We start from the raw sequence: 20786 nt of genomic DNA on the forward strand, positions 1-20786 counted from the left end.
ACGGAAGCGAGGCCCAGTTCCGCCCCCTGCTCGCCGGAACCGGAAGTCAGCGGCTGCAGCCCGTTCACCGCCCCCCCCGCCCCCCCGCGGGCCTCCCGCACCATGCTCCGCGGTGCCCGCTGCCTGCGCGGGGCTCCCTCGGCTCCCTCCGCGGTCCTGGCGGTGGCTCTGCTCTCGTCGCTCTCGCGCTGCTCCCTCCCGGAGCCGGAGCCTCCCGCGGCCTCGGCGCTCAGCGCCTACTTCGGCACCAAGACTCGCTACGAGGATGCCAACCCCGGGCTGCTGCGAGACCCCGAGTCGCCGCGGCGCGACCCGGAGCTGCTGGAGGAGACCTGCACCCCGGTGCAGCTGGTCGGCCTCATCCGCCACGGCACCCGCTACCCGACGGCCAAACAGATCCGCAAGCTGCGGCAGCTGCACGGGCTGCTGGAGGCCCGCGGGCCCGGGGGGGACCCGGCCGCCGCCGACGCCGCCGGCCGAGACCTGGGCGCCGCGCTGGCCGCCTGGCCGCTGTGGTACGCGGACTGGATGGACGGGCAGCTGGTAGAGAAGGGGCGGCAGGACATGCGACAGCTGGCGCTGCGCCTGGCCTCCCTCTTCCCGGCCCTCTTCAGCCGCGAGAACTACGGCCGCCTGCAGCTCATCACCAGCTCCAAGCACCGCTGCGTGGAGAGCGGCGCCGCCTTCCTGAAGGGGCTGTGGCAGCACTACCACCCCGGGCTGACGCCCCCCGACGTTGCAGGTGAGCCCTGGGGCGCCGGGCCGGTCCCCTGCCCTCCTCTTCCCACCCCCACCTCTCGCCTTCAGACCTCCCCCGGATCCCGGACTTCCCCAATCCCAGCCTCTCACTCCCCTCTGTCCCTCAACCCCCATCTCTCGGTTTGGTCTGGACTTGGACTTGGCTATCTCGCTTCTCATACACACCACATTTATTTGCTCATTTATCGTGTATGAATATGGCATCTTCCACGTGCAGGACGTGGCAGGACCGTTTTTGATCATCCATTCCCAAATTGAATTGCCCCCTCTGAGCAACAAACCCTCCTTTTCTTCCCTCCCTGGCTGCTCGTTCTACCATTGGGCCCACTTTAAATACAATCTAGGTCCTAGGACTTTCTTCCTTAGGCTTTGTTTCTGATACTCTTTGGATTTTTTTTTTTTAACATTTTTTTCAGATGTTGGTTCTAGACCTATCTCCTATATTAGGAAGATATTCTCAAATTTTCTTTACTGCTCTGCTTTTTTTTCTGTTTTGTTCTTAGATGTACTGTAGAGTGACCTTCGTTGTAGCTGTGGTCCGTGGTAACACGCAGTACTTTACTAATTTATGCCATTACTTATTCTTTTGCAAAATTTGAGATATCATATGGTGGGGCCCTTTAATTTAAAGGTGGGGCTGCTGAGCCCAAGAATATGCCTTGTGGACTCAGGCCCAGATTCCCAGGTCTTCTGTTTCCCAGGAATGATGCTCCCCCCGCCTCAGAAAAATGTTCAACAGACACAGTACTAATAGCAAACACTTAATACCTGCTATGTGTACAACAGCTCGCTGAGGTTGATAGTATTTTCTCCCTATCAGATGAGGAAATTGAGAAACAAACACTAAATAATTTGTCTAATTTGATATAGTTAGGTATGGACCCAGAAAATCTGATTTAGAGCTTGTCTCTTAACCCTTACACTATATAAATAACTTCTGTTTGTCTGTAACTTAAGGATAAGAATAAAAACATAACATTTTTGTGCCGGAGACATGATCGAGTGTGAATACTTTTTTGATCAGTTTTAAGGTCAGAGTTGAGGTTGAGACATCATTTAGTTTCAAAGTCCAAGAGAAAAATGAAGTACTGGTTTCTCGTTTCTTCAATAGCATCCTTAAGCAGTTCAACCTTAGCCAAGGGGTTCTTCCATGGATTGTGTGTCACTTAATTGCTCTGTGGGTAATTTATTTGGCTGACTTGGAATTAGTCATTGTTGAATTGTGCTTTTTAGTTATAGCTAGGCTTTTTCTATTAATATGAGTAAAAATTCCCCATAAGTCAGTTAAATTAACTGAATGTTGAAAGTAGAATATACTTTAGCATAGTATATACAAGGTGGGGTAAAAGTAGGTTTACAGTTGTTCATATGGAAAACAATACAATAAGTAGTAATACAAGAATAAACTCTGTTTTGCATACTCACAACTGTAAACCTCTTTTGGCCCACCCTGTATAGTATATACAAAAAGGGGCCATTGGACCTCCTCGGTGACATTGGCCTTGGAAGTACAAAGCCAGGGATCATAAGAATCCAAAATAAGCCTACCCCCTCACCATTTTCAGTCTCAGAATAAACATCTTCGCCTAGCTAATTATTATCTAGAGACAATTTGGCTGTTGTGTATATTTGGGCTTTTGAGGGAGGACACAATTAAATTTTGTATTCTTACAGAAACAACGATGCCTTTGTTTCTGTTTGAAGAGCAGCAGTGTTAGATAATAGCAAGGATGAAATATCCAGATCCACCTGGCAAATTGTATTTTGAGATCACAAAAAGATGACAGAGATCACTTATTTTCCTACTTAACATGCTTTCTTAAGAATTGTAATCTAATCTGCAATTAAAGTGGGCAGAATTATCCATTTCAGAACCTGAAATGGAGATATATATATGTTTTTCCACACCCATCTAAAGCAAAACAGTGTAACTAGACTTAATTTTCTTATTTTATATACAGAAATAGTATACTTGGTGTTCTTTTCATGGTCAATGAAAATTCATCCCAATGGTTGAAGCATGATTATGAATGCTTTTCCAATACATACTTGTTCCCAAGTTGGGGAAAAATACAACTTGTTAAATTTTAAATGGGAAGTTTTTGGGAGCTTCAGTTAGAAAACAAACCAAATCAGAAGCTCCTAGCACAATGAAAAACAAAAGTGTAGATGTATTTTGTGCCATTGTTAGTAGTTTTTGTCCCAAGCATAGTCATTTGTGAAGTAAACAGGGTTGAGAAAGTTAATTTAGAAAATAAAATGTTGTGTTTAGACTTTGGCTTAGAGTAGAAAAATAGATTCTATCTGTTGAATCATCTCTAACCTAGTAATTAGAAATTTTGCTAATTTTTAGTTTTTCAAGTTTTCTGTGCCTAACAGAAATAGTACTTACATAACACATTTTTGTACGTTTTATGACTTTTATGGCTAATTATTTTTGCTTTCTTTAAGAAAACATTCATTTCAATTATCTTTATTGTGTAGTTTTGTTAGAACACATTTTACCTTTGATACTGTTTCTTTAGTCTTTTCTAGCATATACTCATGAATTACTGTTACAAAAGGGAGTAGTTTTGCCCTATGTCTTTCTTGAATAATGTATGCTTATTTTAAACATGAATAAATGGGTTTTTAGTGTGTGTGTGTTTCACACGTGAAACAAAACATTCATTAATTTGAAATTGTCGCTTATGTCTTTTCAGACATGGAGTGTGGACCTCCAAGAATTAATGATAAGCTAATGAGGTTCTTTGATCATTGTGAAAAGTTTTTAACTGAAGTGGAAAGGAATGATACGGCTCTTTATCATGTAGAAGCCTTCAAAACTGGACCAGAAATGCAGAACATTTTAAAAAAAGTTGCAGCTACTTTGCAAGTGCCAGTCAACAATTTAAATGCAGGTAATGTACCTATTATCTTTCATTTGAATTCTGAAGTAGTTAAATGGTTTTTGAACTCTGAAAATGGGAAAAATATGGAAGAATAAAGTTATTCCTTTTAAAAGGCCCACAATTGATTTTACAGTAAGAAAATAATATTTTGCCCTGACCGATTTGGCTCAGCGGATAGAGTGTTGGCCTGCGGACTCAAGGGTCCCAGGTTCGATTCCAGTCAAGGGCATGTACCTTGGTTGTGGGCACATCCCCAGTGGAGGGTGTGCAGGAGGCAGTTGATTGATGTTTCTCTCTCATCAATGTTTCTAACTCTCTCTTCCTCTCCCTTCCTCTCTGTAAAAACATCAATAAAATATATTTTTTTAAAAAAAGAAAATAATATGTTTTTGGTCATGCTTAACTATTTTTAGATTCAAATTCTTTGAGTTTTATGTAAATTAATGTACAAGATTCTTACTATATTCTGGAATTTTTTTGAGGGCAGAGGTATATAAAGTTTCAACTTTCAGCATTATATATAAAACAAAAATTATTTTTTCTGTGTTATCTCCTCATAAAAGTGCTTTTGAAGCAATTCAGAAGTACATGTTCATGTTTTGAAAGGGATAAGTTTTAGAAAGTGAAAAGCACAGTAGTGTGATTTATTTTATATTTTTAGGCTTTAAACTTAGAGATGCTGAGAAAATGGACAGTCATAAGGTATTGCAGTGGAGATGAGCTGACTGCAGTTTATCATGCAACCTAGGACACTTGAGGGTGAAAGTGACATTATTAATAATTATGCCAGGAAAGCAGATGGAAAATCAGGACATATGGTCACTTAGAAATGGGAAGTTAAGAAAAATAATAATTTTTTTTAGGAATTTGTAATGCATAAGAGTAGGTGTTGACAGATATTCATACAAAGATTGTGGATTTCATTATATTGTGAATAAATTTCCAAAAGACTAGAAATAGGAGATATTGGAGAAAAAATGTAGACTGGAATCTGTCAGTCATGGAGACTCAATGCTTAATGTTTAAAGGATCAAGCAAGTGAGGAGCATTATCTCAATTCATTGAGGTTCTGCTTCCCGGCATATGTCGACAGTTTGGCTCAAATAAACTCACTAAAAAAAAAAAAAAAAGGATCAAGCAAGTGAAAATGCCTAGACTAGGCTAGCATTTAAACTTGAATTTTTTCTCTTTCCCCAAATTGGTTGGTCACTTGCCAGTTTTAAAAATTATTTATTTTATTAGGAAATAATTCAAGCATATACATAATAATAATGGCTAATATAATGAATGTTGTTATACCCACAACTTATTTTTACCAAATTTTAATATTATGCTTCAGTTGTTTTAAGTATATTGAGGTCTTTTGGTTCTGCTGGAGGATCTCACTCATCTCCTTTTCTCCCCAGAGGTAACCATTGTAATGAATTGAGCATTTAAATCATTCCTTGCCAGTTTTTTGGTGTGTGTTTGTTTTGTTTTGTGGGTGTTTTTTTTTTAGATTTTTAAAATTGATTTTTAGTGAGAGTGGGGAGAGTGAGAGAAACATCCATTGTCTGCCTCCTGCACGCCCCCTACTGGGAATCAAGCCTGAATCCTGGGGCTGGAGCTATTGTAGTACAAATTCTTTTTAGTTTAATTGGGCTGAAATTTAGATATCCTCATGGTTTCTCCAGACAGTTCCAGTTCCTCCCCTTTGGATTATACAGAGTTAGCCTTAATCTTTGATAGCCGGGAAGAAAGTGACAACTAACTTTATTTAGTTTCTTCAGTTGTGCTGCACATAAGCCTTTGAAAAATTGCAAAGTAGTAACCTTCAAATTTTACCTTTCCCCCTCAGATTTGATTCAGGTAGCTTTTTTCACCTGTTCATTTGACCTGGCAATTAAAGGTGTTAAATCGCCTTGGTGTGATGTTTTTGACACAGATGATGCAATGGTAAGTGTTAATTTTGCAGTTTCTTTGCTTTTTTGCATGATTTATTGTTGCTTGAAGTATCTTCTCAAAAAATAAGCAGAGTAGGGAACATTAACTACCTTTGACTAACTCATAATTTTTCTCACCTAAAGAGAGATTGCTTGTTCAGATAGGGCCCACCTACTTATAACTAGTTTGGGTTCATCAAACTCTGGAAAACATTCTCCCATTGTGATTTGATTTCTAGGCCCATCTAATTAAAAACAAATTTAACCCAATATCAGATTTTATTGCTGGAGAGGATTATAGAGCTAATATAATTTAAATTCTCCTTTTTATAGGAAGCCAAGGCTCAGAGAGGATGAATGATTTTCCAAATATCTTTTATAACAGTTTGCATGATAAATTGAGTTCTGTTCCACCTGGTGATGGCAGTAATTCATCTACAGTTTCTTTCTGCCTACTTCATATTTTTTCCTCCTCAGTCATATGCCTTCTTTGTAGACAGGCCTCTGGTAACTTTGAGGGAAGTAAATTCTGATCAGTTTTGGGATGTTGGGAGCCAGAGAGGTGAGGTAGGAGAGCATTAATTTTTTTTTTAAAGTATTGAGGATTGCAGCATTGGATAGAATTCTGGGGATGAGATAGGATGTTTGTGTGTATGGATCATTAAGGAATATGGACTTTTGAATCCTTAATCATCTTCATCCCTTCCATACATATGAAACCTTCAATATTCCATATGAAAATAAATTAATTTCAAATTTTAAACTCAAATTTTGAAAAGTAGTATACTATTCTCCAGATAGAAGCAGGCTTTTAAGGTGAGAACTAATGTATCTTTGAAGGTAAAGGAGTGCTTTATTTTGTTCTTCAAAGACAAGTGACCAGCAAGCAGGTTTTATGTGGTATTGTGCCAATGTGGAACTAGGCTTCGTGGCTGATTTGGAAGAAGGGGAAAGGGCCCTCAGTAGATGATTGCTTTAGGATGCTGAGCACCAAAAGTAATAGGTGTGTTATATTTTCTCTCTGTGATCCTGAGTGTCATGATGATCTTTTTCTTTGTCCCAAGTCCCCAGTATCTTTCTTATCTAATAGTCCACAACTCATCACTTCAGAAACTTAACTTATGTTCCCTCTTTTGTTATGCCCTTTGCTTAGGATGATCATAAAATTTGTCTTTTAAATTGGGATACTTTTAAAGTGAAATGAGCACCATTAATAAGTATGCTGGTATAGATATAAACTGAGATTTATGGCCACCATTTATATATGTGTCAAAATAGTACATTTCCCTTTTCTCCCTACACATACTGTTCTAGGGAAGAAAGCCAATGAACAGAATTGAAGTAAGTTTCAGTATTGTGTAAATGACTGATCAGTGTTGGCAAAAAGCAAAAAGGGAATTTTAACAAAAGAATAACTTATTTGCCCAAGTTCCTGTAGTTGTTGGACTATTCGGCATGTGCCCATCTGGCCTCCTGCTGTCTGCCCATTTCCTATTCTGAGTGGCTCTCCATGTGGTCCCTTACTTCTGAGGACTGACAGTGTCTGGATTAAGTGCAGTCCACTTTCCCTGCAGTAAAGATACACATCTCAGATCATAGCCAGCCTCTGCTTCATCTTTGTGTCACCTACTTGTATTTCCTTCCCTTTCCCTATTTGAATCCCTTTCCAATTAAACATTGCACTCTCCTTTTGTGCATCTTCTCTTTCTCTTCTGGGAGATAGTTTGATAGATTACAAAAACCCTGGAAGTTAAGATCTTGGTCAAAGTAACAATCTTTCTGTGCCTCACAATTTCCTTATCTATTAAGAGACTAGAGGCCCGGTGCATGACATTCATGCACTGGGGAGCGGCGGGGGGGGGGGGGGGGGGGGGGGAGAGAACCTCAGCCCGGCCTGTACCTTCTCGCAGTCTGGGACCCCTTGGGGGATGTCTGCCTGCCAGCTTAGGCCCAATCCCTAAGCCCCCTAAGCTGGCAGGCAGAGATCCCTCTCGCAGTCCGGGACCCCTTGCTCCTTACTGCCTGCCTGCAGTGGAAACAGGAGAGGCTCCCACCACTGTCACTGGGCTAGCCAGCTGTCTGGCTGAGCAGTGCTCCCCCTGTGGGAGCCCACTGATCACCAGGAAGCAGCTCCTGCGTTGAGCGTCTGCCTCTGGTGGTCAGTGCGCATCATAGCAACCAGTTGTTCTGCCCTTTGGTCAATTTGCATATTACACTTTTATTATATAGGATGGAACTATCAGGTGACTCAGGAACACCCCTATAACTGTAAGATTCTATACTAGTCTTTTACTTTTCTTTTTAAGATTACCCTTTTATCTCTTTATTGCTTATGAATGCCTCTCCCGCAACTTATTTTGAAAAATTTCCAACTAACAGAAACTGTAAGAATAATACCATGAGTGTTCATGTCCTTTACCTATATTCAACAGTTGTTAACCTTTCTTTTGTTACATTTGCTTTTTTCTACATATATTAGTTACCATAGACTTGGTGGTTTAAAACAACACAAATTTATTATCTTCTGTAAGTCAGAATTCCAAAATGAATTTTATAGGGCTAAAATCAAGGTTTCAGGAAGGCTGTGTTTTTTCTGGAGGCTTTAGGGTGGGACTGGGGACGTCCAGCCCTGCCAAGGTATTAGAGGTGAGTTAATTAAATGTTTGACCAAATATAGCAGGCTAATTTGTAAGTTGATAATTTTGTATGGCCTATGAATGATGTTATAAATATTCAAAGGCCCTTGGCAAGAAAAGGTTCCTCACACCTTTTCAGTCTCTAGAGGCCACCTGTATTCCTTGTATCATTCTGACCTCTGCTTCCATGGTTATGTTTTCTACTCTGATTGTCCTTCCTGTCTACTTAAAAGGATCTGTGTGATTATATTGGGTCCACCTGGATAGTTTAGGGTAATTTTCCCCTCTTGAGATCCTTAACTTAATCACAAATTCCCTTTTATTATGTAAAATAACATTCAGAGGTTCTAGGGATTAGGATATAGACATCTTTGGGGTCATTTATTCTGTCTACCACATATATGTAATCTTTGTCTTTTGCAAACCTCAAGAAACTTCACCCTTAAATACTTGGGCATGCATCTCAACAAGAAGATTCTCCTACATAACCATAATAAACTATAATTATATATATAGTACATATTATCTAATATACAGTATTCAAGTTTTCACATTTGTCTTAATAAAGCCCTATATTTGTAGCTATACATAGGTATATATAATCATTTTTATTGATTTCAGAGAGGAAGGGAGAGGGGGGAGAGAGAGAAACATCAATGATGAGAGAGAATCATTGATCAGCTCCCTCCAGCACACCTCACACTGGGGATTGAGCTTGCAGCCGGGCATGTGCCCTGACCAGAAATCGAACCGTGACCTGGTTCATAGGTCGACGCTCAACCATTGAACCACGCCAGCCAAGCTCAAGTCTTTTTGATGTAAAGTTTTAAAAGCGCAAATAGGATTTTTTAAAAATTTCCAGTTATAACTACTGTTTCATTTCTGATACCATTTTTGTTTTATTTTCTGAATAGATTTGATAGAATTTTAATTGCTTTTATTTTAGTTTCTTTTTTTACTTTTTAAAAATGTTTACTTTGGACTTTTGCTAACTTTCTGAGTTAGTTGCCTCTTTAATATATGTTTAGTTTTGTTTTGGTTATATGGCACTAGCCTGCTCTTGCTCTTAAACTTATGGCTAGTATTTACTTAGTTTCTCTCGCAAGCATGTCAAACTCACGGCATTAAATGAGGCATGTGGCCCACCACCTGCGAGTTTGACGTGCTTGCCTACGGTCTCTTGGGAAGAATGGCTCATAACTACTACATAGGCTCTCATGTACCTCTATTGGGTTGCAGGTTTTAATTCTATAGTTTTGGTTTTTATCTGATCAAATAATACTTGAATACAAAGTTTAACTTTCAAGTAAAGAAAGACTACCTTAATCACCAACTCCAATTCAAGACCACTCCACAGATTAATTACTATTGTTAATTGATGTATATCTTTCCACCCTTTTCTATGCTATTTATAATCTGTATCCTTCTTAAAAATGTAAAGTCTAGTGTCCGCGTGTGTTTTGGTAACAAATGGTCATTTTACTATTTTTATTCTTAATTTGTTCTTCTCATTCACCAGTATATCTTGGAGAGCTTCCATGTCAGTACTTGTAGATCTACAATATAGAATTTTTTTCATATATATATATATTTTTAGAGAGGGGGTGGCGGGGAGAGAAAGGCCAGTGAGAGAGAGAAACATCAATTGGCTGCCTCCTGCGTGTCCCCTACCAGGAATCGATCCAGGGTCAATGCCCTGACCAGAAATTGAACCGGGAACCTTTTGGTGTATGGTATGATGCCCAACCAACTGGGTCACACTGGCCAGGGCAACAGTGTAGAATTTTTAATAACTGCATAGTATTCCATAGTATGTGTATACTATAGTTTAGTTAACTATTTATTAATGATATTTAGGTATTTTCTGGAATATTTTTTTGATTCCTGTAAGCAGTGCTGCTGTAAGACATTCTTGTATGTTCTCTCCTGTGTTCCTCTGTGAATATTATTTTATTAGAAATGGAATTAAATGGGTCTTAGAGATATATGTTTTTATGGATTTTGCCAATTTGCCCTTTGAATATCTATAATAATATACATTCCTTTCAGCAGTACCAGTTCTCCATATTTTTGGCCTACTTTTATTCCTTTTATTTTTGCCAAACTGATACATTAATCAAAGTAACTCATTTTCTGTCTGATTTCTACCTTTCTAAAATTCTTAAAAATTCCTGATCTAGGCATCTTTCTGTACTGTAATAATATTCCATGTGTATCTTTTATTTTTCTGTGTATGTTTTTGCTATCATCTTAATATAATTTTAGAAGAAAAGGGATATGAACACATGTCTTTAATAACCCACTGTTCTGAACTGTTATGGATGCTGGACTTTTGGCTGTGAGGTCTAACTTGCTTTTACATGCTGTCCTCTAATTCCCACAATTTAAATTTATATGTCAACATATATCTCTGTGTGGCATAAATCTTTGGGTCCAGTTAGTAAGTACTTGAAATGGTAAATGTAAATTAGGGAATCTGTTACATGATTAAAAATGTAATGATTTAAAAATGATTTTTAAAATTTTTATTTTTAGGTATTAGAATATTTAAATGATCTGAAACAATATTGGAAAAGAGGATACGGGTATACTATTAATAGTCGATCCAGCTGCATCCTGTTTCAGGATATCTTTCGGCACTTGGACAAAGCAGTTGAACAGAAAAAAAGGTAAAAACTTAAAAAATAATTTTTTTTACATCATCACCTGAGGACATGTTTATTGATTTGAGAAAGAAAAGAGAGAGATAGAAAGAAACATAAATGTAAGAGAGAAACATTGATTGGTTGCCTCTTTCGTGTACCCCCACCAGGCACCAAACCTGTAACTCAGGCATATGCGCTGATGGAATCGAACCCGAGGCCTTTCGGAGTACAGGATGATGCTCCAACTATCTGAGCCACACTGGCCAGGGCATGATGTATATTCTGAGTGCCCAGTTAAGCTTATGGAAAATATTTTTTTCACGGGTGATTTTTAAAAATAGGTTTTGCTTGTATATTTGGCTCTATCCACTGAGCCAAACCAGCCAGGGCTAGATTTGCTATTTAACCATTGTTGCTTTTTGAGCAGCTATGATTAGAAAAACAGAATGAATTTAATAAAGAAATGTGATATACCTGGATTTTATTCTACTCTTTCCTTACCCATTATTTCTATCAGTATATTTCTATCCTGCTTTTTCAAAGTAAAGTTTATATTCTGGAATGTAATTGCTTGCCTCATGAGATCTTCTTTTTTTGTGAGTGATACTCTCAGACACCAAAATTAATTGCTATAAATATTTGTTATTTTCATTGAATAACTTTCATTATCCTTTTTCTAACTTTTCACTGACTCTGAAATCTCTGGTATTTTCAGATTTCACTGGAAAAGGGTATGGCTTTTTAAGGTTGTGTAGTTCCATATTTTAACATAAGATGGCAGCATTGAAATAAATGTATAAAATAGCCATTTGGTTAATTAGCCCATTATAATGGGAGAGCTTTGTCTTTTAAAGTTCTTAGAAATGCATGCAGATTCTAAGACCTCAGAACCTATTCTTGCTGGTCTTTTTGCTAACTTTCTGAAGTCAGTGTTCCAGGGAATTTTAACTCATTGTACCAGGAGGTGCCACCTCAGTTTTAGTGCTCGTTATTGAAAGAGACGAGCTAAATGTGAGGGGAAAAGCATTGTACTCTGCAGATTCAAATGGCCAGTTGCTTCTGGAAAGATACTTTTTGACTCTCAGTGGAACTTTGTTTATTTCACCGCTTTCTCCTCAGTGCCTATGAACAAGTGTGAAATGCAGTTGGAATGCTCAGTGGATATTGAAGGACTATCCACAATCCTTTTTCTTCAGTATTCCCTGTTTTAGTCAATGACACCATCATCCTCCCAGGCAGCCAAGCCACAAACCCATGCATCATTTTTACTGTCTCCCTCATCTTCTATATCTACTCCTAATAATGTGATTTTTTTCTTTTGGCTTCCAGTTTTATATCAATCTCCCACTTTTCTTCACCCCCACTGCTACTGTTATTGGTGAAAAGTAGGGGGTCCACATCTCCATCTGTTGCTAGTGGGAGTGGGCTTCTTGCTATATCCCGAGAAAATGAATTTTCTGAGACTCACAGGGGAGGATGAGATATTGTAGAAAGTTTTATTTCTGTGGAAAGTTTTATTTCAAACCCCTTAGTTTCCAAGGTTTCATTTCCCTCAGTACCACAAAGGAAGAAGTCCCATTTTGCCTTTAGCAGGGCTAAAATCAGAGCCAGTGTCTAGAATTTTTGACCCATATTTGCACACTTCAGTCCAGCATCGGACTAGCTTAGCTTGTGTTCCCAACTTCAATCCATTAGTCCATTGTGTGTGGAGTCTGCATGGCTGTGGGCCGTACAGGGGAAATGTAAAGAACCGGGTACAAGAGAGCCAAGAGCAATAAGAGAAAGGATTCCTTTGTTTAGGGATTATGTCTTCCTAAATTTTCACAGGCTTGCATTGGCTGCACCTATTCTGGCCAATCCATGGTTCTCCAGGCTTGACAGTCAGGCAAGTACCTTCCCTAGTCACCCCAGCTTCACTGTATATGCATCTGTCTCCCCTTTGTTGGACTCCTTTACCCCCCAGTGATCTGCAAGCTGCCCAACGGCCATGCTTTTAATGTCTGGCCTTCCCTTTGCTTCTTTCCTGTTAGCAATCGCTAGCTGATTACATAGGTATCACTACCACCTCAGTTTATGCTAGCTAATATCTTCTCCTAGGTTTTAGCACCTGCCTCCTAAGTGCTTTCCTAAATTTCAATGTTACTCCCATTCCACTCCAACACAGCTTACGCAGGCAAAAGGTGAATACATTTAAATTACTGTCTCAAAGAACTCATGTCTGGTTTGGAGGATATTTGTAAAACCACTAAAAAAAAAAAAGTGCTGAAGGAGAATAAATTTGAACTGGGGTTTGGTAAAGTCTTGGTGGGAGGGAGGAATCTTTGAGATTGGTTACTGAAAACTGTCACTAACCTCAGCCTATCAGCCCTTAATATTTTTTATTTTTTTAAATAGCTTGATTGAGGTATAGTTAATATAAACAGCACATACTTAAAGTGTTCAATTTGATGAGTTTTTATGTATGTTTATACCCATGAAATTGTCACCAAAATTATGATAATGAAATATCCATCACATGCAAAGATTTCTTTGTGAGTCTTTGTAATCTACTTTCCACCCTCCCCACCCCCACCCCCATTCCAAACTGGGCAACCACTGATCTGCTTTCTGACACTATAAATTAATTTGTGTGTTTTTTTAGAATTTTATATACTGGAATCATATAATACGTACATTTTTTTGGTTGGGCTTCTTTCACTCAGCTCAATGTTATGAGGTTTATCCATGTTGTTGTGGCTATCAATAGTTAATTCCTTTTTAAGGCTGAGGAATATTCCCTCCATGGGTACACCACAATTTGTTTCTCCCCTCCTTATAACGGACATTTGGGGTGTTTCCAGTTTGAGGCTATTACAAATAAAGCTGCTGTGGACCTTTGTGATCTTTATATGGACATATGCACATCATTTCTCTTGGATAATATCTAGAGAGCTAGAATAGCTGAGTCATATATAGGTGTATGTTTAACTTTTTAAGAAACTGACAATCTCTTTCCACCAATGTATGAGAGTTCCTGTTATTCTTCATCCTAGTTAATACTTGGTATAGTAGATCTTTTTAATTTTAGCTGTTATAATGGGTGTTTAATAGTATCTCATTTGGTTTTAGTTTGCATTTCCCTAAAAATTAATGATATTGAGCTGCTTTTCATATTTTTGGGGGCTCCCCTTCTCTGTGCTGCAGCCTTGAAACTCCAGGCAGTAATCTGGGACAGTTGTTGGGGTTCACCTGATTTGCTTCCTTCACTCTTACTCTGTTGTTGAATGTCTGAAAAATGCTCTTTCTTATATTTTGTCTGATTTTATAGTAGTTCAAGGCAGGAAGGTAAATCGGTCCCTATTATTCCATCTTGAATGGAAGCAGAATTTATCTTTATGTCTTTGCTTGAGAAAAAGTCTTTATGCTTGAGCCATTTTAGTTCTACATTTGTGTTAAGCTGTCAGACAGATGCTTCTCCAGATGCCGCATTGGAGCTGATATTTCAATCAGATGTATAAGAAGATTAAAAAAAAATTCCTGTTAATTTTCTTCCCAAAGCTTCTCATATCTCTGGCAGTTCATGTTGCTTATTTGTGCACTTACATAAGTATGGGGATTATATGGATCATGTTTAAAAACACCCCTTGCGTAACATTAGTTGAGTGTGAAACTTGAATTAAGAGCTTAGAAAGATCTAAGCTGAGTATATTTAGGGGAAAAACATGCAATTATTGGTTGTTTTTCTGGTTGAACTTTTTGAATGACTTGAAGTGCTTTTTTGGAGTGTTTTACCTATTTTGAACATACACTTAGTAATCAGCCTTTATTTAACAACAGAATTTTAAACTTCAAATTAAATTTCACTTTTAATTGAAGGTTTAATAAAATCTTCTTACCAACTTATAATAGTAAAAGAGGGCTGTAATTTGGAGAACTGTATTCTTATCTTGCTAGATAATATTAAGCAATTCACTTGTCTTTTCCTTATTTCTAAAATGAGAGGATTTGACTACTTCTCAACCCTAAAACATTGATTCCAACAGTGTATTTCTATGTATACATTCATATAGATTAATCACTTGTTTTCTTATATTTGTATTGATACTTTACATTTTTTAGAATGTCCTTCCTTGGGACTTGGGTATAGAATTCAAGAACCTAGCAGATGTGTGACACTTCTAAGATTTACTCTCTGTTGTGAGGCAGAGCAAAAAATAGTGTGTTTCTGAAATGGAACCAACTCACTTAACAGAAATTACTGATTTATTTTACAGAAACTTGGCACATACCTTTAATGGCCTTTGATAAAAATTGGATCATAAATAAAGACTCTTGTGTATTTGCTTTGACATCTTTAGAGTTATAAAAACCAATAAAAAAGCCCTACTGTATTTGTGGCCACACACAAATTCCATAACTCTTTAACCCCCACTAATTGAAGGTATAGAAGTCTCCATTTTTGATGTTTGGATATAATTTAGAATGGAAATGTTTTTCCATTTAACATTTAATGCTACTTTGTAAAGAAAAATTGAAATGTAAGTCATCTGAAAGGATAAACAGGTATAAGCATGAGCAGCTGTTTAAGATGGATGTTAACTCTTTGGAATAAAAATAATCACTTTTGAGTCACATATATTCCCATGGCAGTAGGTTTTTGTTGTTTGTTTTGTTTTTAATAAACTCTTCTTAAGATTAGTTTTAGGTTTATAGCAAAATTGAGCAGAAAGTACAGAGAGTTCCCTTCCCATACACTCCTTTGCCTACCCCTTACTATTGACATTCTATATCACAGTGGTACATTCGATATCATTGATAATCCTCCAACGAAACATCATTATCACCAAAGTCAGTAGTTTGCTCTTGGTGTTGTACATTCTCTGGGTTTGGACAAATGCATAATGACATGTATCCACCATTGTAGTATTATACAGAATAGTTTCATTGCCTAAAAATCCTCTGTTCTTTGCCCTATTCATCCTTCTCTCACCCCAACCCCTGGCAACCACTGATCTTTTTACTGTTTTCATAGTTTGGCCTTTTTGAGAATGTCATATAGTTGGAATCATATGCTATGTAGCCTTTTCAGATTGGCTTTTTTCACTTAGTAATATGCACTTAAGTTTCCTCCATGTCTTTTCATGGCTTGATAGTTTATTTCTTTTTAGCACTGAATAATATTTCATTATCTGGATATACCACCATTTATTTACCCATTCACCTACTAAATAACATCTTGGTTGCTTCTAAGTTTTGACAGTTATGAAAAAAAGCTTCTATAAATGTCCATGTTTAGGTTTTTGTATAGATATATTTTTAATTCACTTGCATAAATACCAAGGAATATAAGGATCATGTGGCAAGAGTATGTTTACTTGTGTCAGAAACCACCAAACTGATTTCCACAATGGCTATATCATTTTTTTAATAAGATACCATTAAGCCCCTTTTATTTTTATATATTTTTATTGATTTCAGAGAGAAAGGGAGAGGGAGAAGGAGATAGAAACATCAATGATGAGAGAGAATCATTGATCAGCTACCACCTGCATACCCCCTACTGGGGATGGAGCCCGCAACCCGAATCGAACCTGGGACCCTTCTATTCGCATAGTGATGCTCTATCCACTGAGCCACACAAGCTAGGGCAGCTATATCATTTTGCATTCATACCAGCAGTGATTGAATGAAATCCTGTTATGAGTACTTGGTGATGTCAACTTTCTGGATTTTGATATGTAGTGGTATCTTGTTTTAATTTGTAATTCCTTACTGACATGATGTGGAACACCTTTTCATTTACTTACTTGCCATCTGTATATCTTCTTTGGTGAGCTTTCCAGGTCTTTCGCCCATTTAAAAAATAAAATATTTTTATTAATTTGAGAGAGAGTTGAGAGAGGAAGGGAGAGGGATAAATAGAAACACTGATCGGCTGCCTCCTGCACGCCCCCCACTGGGGATCGAGCCTGCAATCCCAGGCTTGTGCCCTGACTGGGAATCGAACCAAGGACCTCTTGGTTCTTTGGTCCATCCATGCTCAACCTCTGAGCCACACCAGCCAGGTTTTTGCCCATTTTTTAATTGGGTTGTTTCTTATTGTTGAGTCTTAAGAATTCTTTGTATATTTTAGATAACAGTCCTTTGTCATAGGTGTCTTTTGCAAATATTTGTGACTTGTCTTCTCATTCTCTTGACATTGACTTTAGCAGAGGAGAGTTTTTTAATTTTAATTAAGATTAGCTTATCAGTTAACTTTCTTGGATCATGCCTTTGGTGTTACATATAAAAGTCATTGCCATATCCAAGGTTATCTAAGTTTTCTCCTTTTGTTATCTTCTAGAAGTTTTATTGCATTGAGTTTTACATTTAGGTCTATGATCCTTTTTTAGTTGATTTTTGTGAAGAGTCTAAGATCTGTCCAAATTCATTGTTTTTGCATGTGGATGTCTAGTATTCTAGCACCATTTGTTGCAAAGACTGTGTTTGCTCCATTGCTCCTGTATTGTCATTGCTCCTTTGTCATAATTAATTATGAGTTAGATGTTTTACTCCTTGAAGAAGAGTGCTTTGTCATATATATTCTAGTTTCAACACTTGAACCACTAAGGATTACTAAGTTGAATTTCAGCTTGTAAAGTAGAATAGTGAAGAAAAGCAGTTATGTTTGAGACAAGTGACTTATAGTCTAAGCTGTTATTTAATGGCAATACTTTTGAGTTAATGCAAAAAATACTTAACATTCTTTTAGATCTTGTAATTTATTTAAAACTGTGTTAAATTCTGCTTCTTACCCTTAAAACCCAAACTAGACATTCAGTGAGCTCTGTATTTTTTTCTTGAAATGCAAAAATCAAGAAGAATGAAATTTTAAAAAACATTGATTCTTAGGATGGTTCCCAGCTTTGGAGTTATTGCCTCATGGCTAGAGGACTTAAACTGTAAACCAGTATTTGTTTTTCTTTAACTTGTATCACTATTAAATTGCATTATATTTACATTATGGAAGTGGTATTAGCTTTGACTTGCATATGCTCAAATGTATAAAGGGATCTGGGAAGTAATGAAATATCCTATGTTAGACAGCGTGGAGTGATGTATGTACCGTGTAACAGATTTATGTCCCCTCTGGAGGGTAATCCTCATTCCTATTATACTGATCATTGCCTTGAGTGAATATATATGTTGCCAGATCTTTCAGTTTTTCAAGAGGAGCCAAAAAATAAAATAAAATAATCTGGATTTGTAAGAATCTGAAATCACCCAATTTTGAAATACTGACAAATAATGCAAAATTGAAAAATATTTATGCAGGTGAAATCAAATATAGTTATGGTCTGAATGATACTGCTTTGTAACTTCAGACCTAAGGGGATGCTTCTTGGAAGTAAATACAAGGCTTTGGGTGCTTTAGATGCCCTGCTTACTGTATACCAGTTAAGAAGACATGCTTACAAACACTTTTGATGAGAATGTTGTATGCTTCTAAGTGTAGAAATTATTTTCTGTGACACGGATACATAGACATATTTTTTCTCAATTTCTCATTTAAGGTCTCAGCCAATTTCCTCTCCAGTCATCCTTCAGTTTGGTCATGCAGAGACCCTTCTTCCACTGCTTTCACTCATGGGCTACTTCAAAGACAAGGAGCCCCTCACAGCTTACAATTACAAGGAACAAATGCATCGGAAGTTCCGAAGCGGTCACATTGTACCTTATGCCTCAAACCTGATGTTTGTGCTTTACCATTGTAAAAATGCTAAGACTCCTAAAGAAGAATTCCGAGTGCAGATGTTACTGAATGAAAAGGTGTTACCATTGGCTCACTCACAAGAAACTGCTTCTTTGTATGATGATCTGAAGAACCACTACAAGGACATCCTTCAGAGTTGTCATAGCAGTGAAGAATGTCAATTACCAAAGGTGAACAACACATCTGATGAGCTATGAGTAACTGGAGAACATTTTTAATTCATCAGGAATCTATAGGGTGTGATTACATGCTTGGAATAGGTGGGCAATCCCTGGTTACAGAAAGCTTTCACATTACTTGGGCATTTCCGTCTTCATAGAAAAATGTTTCTTTTTGAGTCTGGACATGAACGTGTAAGCAACAATTCTTCACTGGAGCAGCTCTCTTAAGGGGAAAAATATCTATTCAAAGAAATAGTTGGCACTGCAAATGTTTACAGAAGTTAAATTCTTCCTATTTTTACAAGAAATCTCACACTGAGAATATGTTTTCAAAATAATGCTTGAAAATGCTAGAGTAACAAAGTATGTCAGTTGAATGATCCATAACTTGATTGAACCAAGTCCAGAAACTTTACCAGTTGTGCTGCAATTCTCTCTTTTTTTTCCTCAAGTAGCACAGTTCTATGTTGGGAGCGGTTATAGGGTTAAGCCTCGGACTGACTTGCGACTTTCTCCCAACAGTTCTAGTATTATCTTTCTTAATCAGAAATATTGTGATACAATGGGAATATCATTTTGAAAGAATGTTAAGATCTCTCTGAGAATTTGAAACAATATTAAGCAGTCTGATGTAAAAGGACACTTTGATTGAAGAAAGACAAAAAATAAATGTTTTTGTTAATAGTATTTATAAAGTATTTGAAGACTTTTTCAATAATTCCTTTTAGACTTCTACTAAGTCCTACAAGGCCAGTGTTTAATTATCATACCTATTTTATAATTATAACAATAGAAGGACAAAGAGGACCGTTTGCAATGTCAGATGGATAGAATCAAAGTTTCTTCAATCCAGTGCTTAGCAGTTTTTAGCATTCTGTCACTTTGCTTCAGTTTTTATACAGGGTGTCCCAAAAAATGTATATACACTTTGAATAATTATAAAAGCACTGTTTATTAAAAGACATTTCATTTTTCAAAATGTAGTAGAATCAGCTGTTAAAGTCTATGTATACATTTTTGGGGGGCACCCTCTATTTTGCTATTAAATCTTTTGAAATATCTTTTGGTTGCCCAATTTTTTTTTCATTCCTTTTGTTTATTACTTCAGGGAAAGAGAGAGAGAGAGAGAGAGAGAGAAACATCAGTGATGAGAGAGAATCATCAATTGGCTGCCTCCTGCATGCCCCCTACTGGAGATTGAGCCCCAAACCTGAGCATGTGCCCTGACCAGGCATCAAACCCTGACCTCATGAGTCAATGCTCAATTACTGAGCCATACTGGCCAGGCTCTTTTTAAAAAAATAAAGACTTTATTCTGACTGGCTTAGTTACACAGATATGAACCAATTTTTAAAAAAGAGTTCTGAATTCTGTCAAATACCATGAACGTTTTTGCTATAATAATAAGCAGAATTCTTGCCCTGGCCAGCTTGACTCAGTGGTCAGAGCGTTGGCCAGCAGACTGAAGGATTGCGGTTTTGATTCCCATGAAGAGCACATAACTCAGTTGCTGGCTCCACTCCCCACCCTGTTTGGGAGTGTGCGGGAGGCAACCAATCGATGTGAGACATCAATGTTTCTCTTCTCTGTCTCTCCCCTCCCTTCCACTCTAAAAAAAAAAAATCAATGGAAAAAATATCCTCGGGTGAGGATTAAACAAACAAAAACCAAAATTCTTGGTCTTTTCTACTCTTGGTGTTAATAATCAATCAGTCATTGATGGTAAAAGTTTGGGATTTTAAGCAGCTTTGACTAAATCAGGCAATGTAAGGCATTTTTCTTATAATTGAAATATTCTCAAATAAATTTTAACTTCTTTAAAAGATGGAAATCTATTTTATTAAAAATCTAAGGTGCATCACAACTATATATTGCAATTATAAAATAAGATGCCTAGATTATTGATCTTCAAATTAATAATGTTCCTAAAATAGATAATTAGCTGGTAAATCCTGTTGATCCATCAATATACTGCTGATTGTTCCTGCAAAAATGTCCGGTGCTTGCTTTTTAAAAAACTATATAAATAGGTAGACAAGA

The 20786-nt window shown here is 37.5% G+C and overlaps 1 protein-coding gene across 3 annotated transcripts; it reads left to right on the top strand.

Moving 5' to 3' along the window:
- The first annotated feature begins 56 nt into the window (after positions 1-56).
- On the top strand, positions 57-19433 carry MINPP1 (multiple inositol-polyphosphate phosphatase 1). Of its 3 annotated transcripts, none has more exons than XM_079793139.1 (5): positions 57-742; positions 3462-3659; positions 5488-5585; positions 10744-10877; positions 18386-19433. In XM_079793139.1, exons 1-5 carry the CDS (start codon positions 103-105, stop codon positions 18780-18782), a joined length of 1467 nt encoding a protein of 488 aa, XP_079649265.1. In that variant the 5' UTR covers positions 57-102; the 3' UTR covers positions 18783-19433. The 3 variants fall into 3 exon arrangements, with proteins under 3 accessions (XP_079649265.1, XP_079649266.1, XP_079649267.1); XM_079793140.1 differs by lacking the exon at positions 18386-19433 and adding an exon at positions 12681-14028; XM_079793141.1 differs by lacking the exons at positions 5488-5585; positions 10744-10877 and having other exon boundaries at positions 18386-18714.
- Positions 19434-20786: the final 1353 nt, after the last annotated feature.

The sequence above is a fragment of the Cnephaeus nilssonii genome (genome assembly GCF_951640355.1).
Source record: "Cnephaeus nilssonii genome assembly, chromosome: 16".
Taxonomy (NCBI): domain Eukaryota; kingdom Metazoa; phylum Chordata; class Mammalia; order Chiroptera; family Vespertilionidae; genus Cnephaeus; species Cnephaeus nilssonii.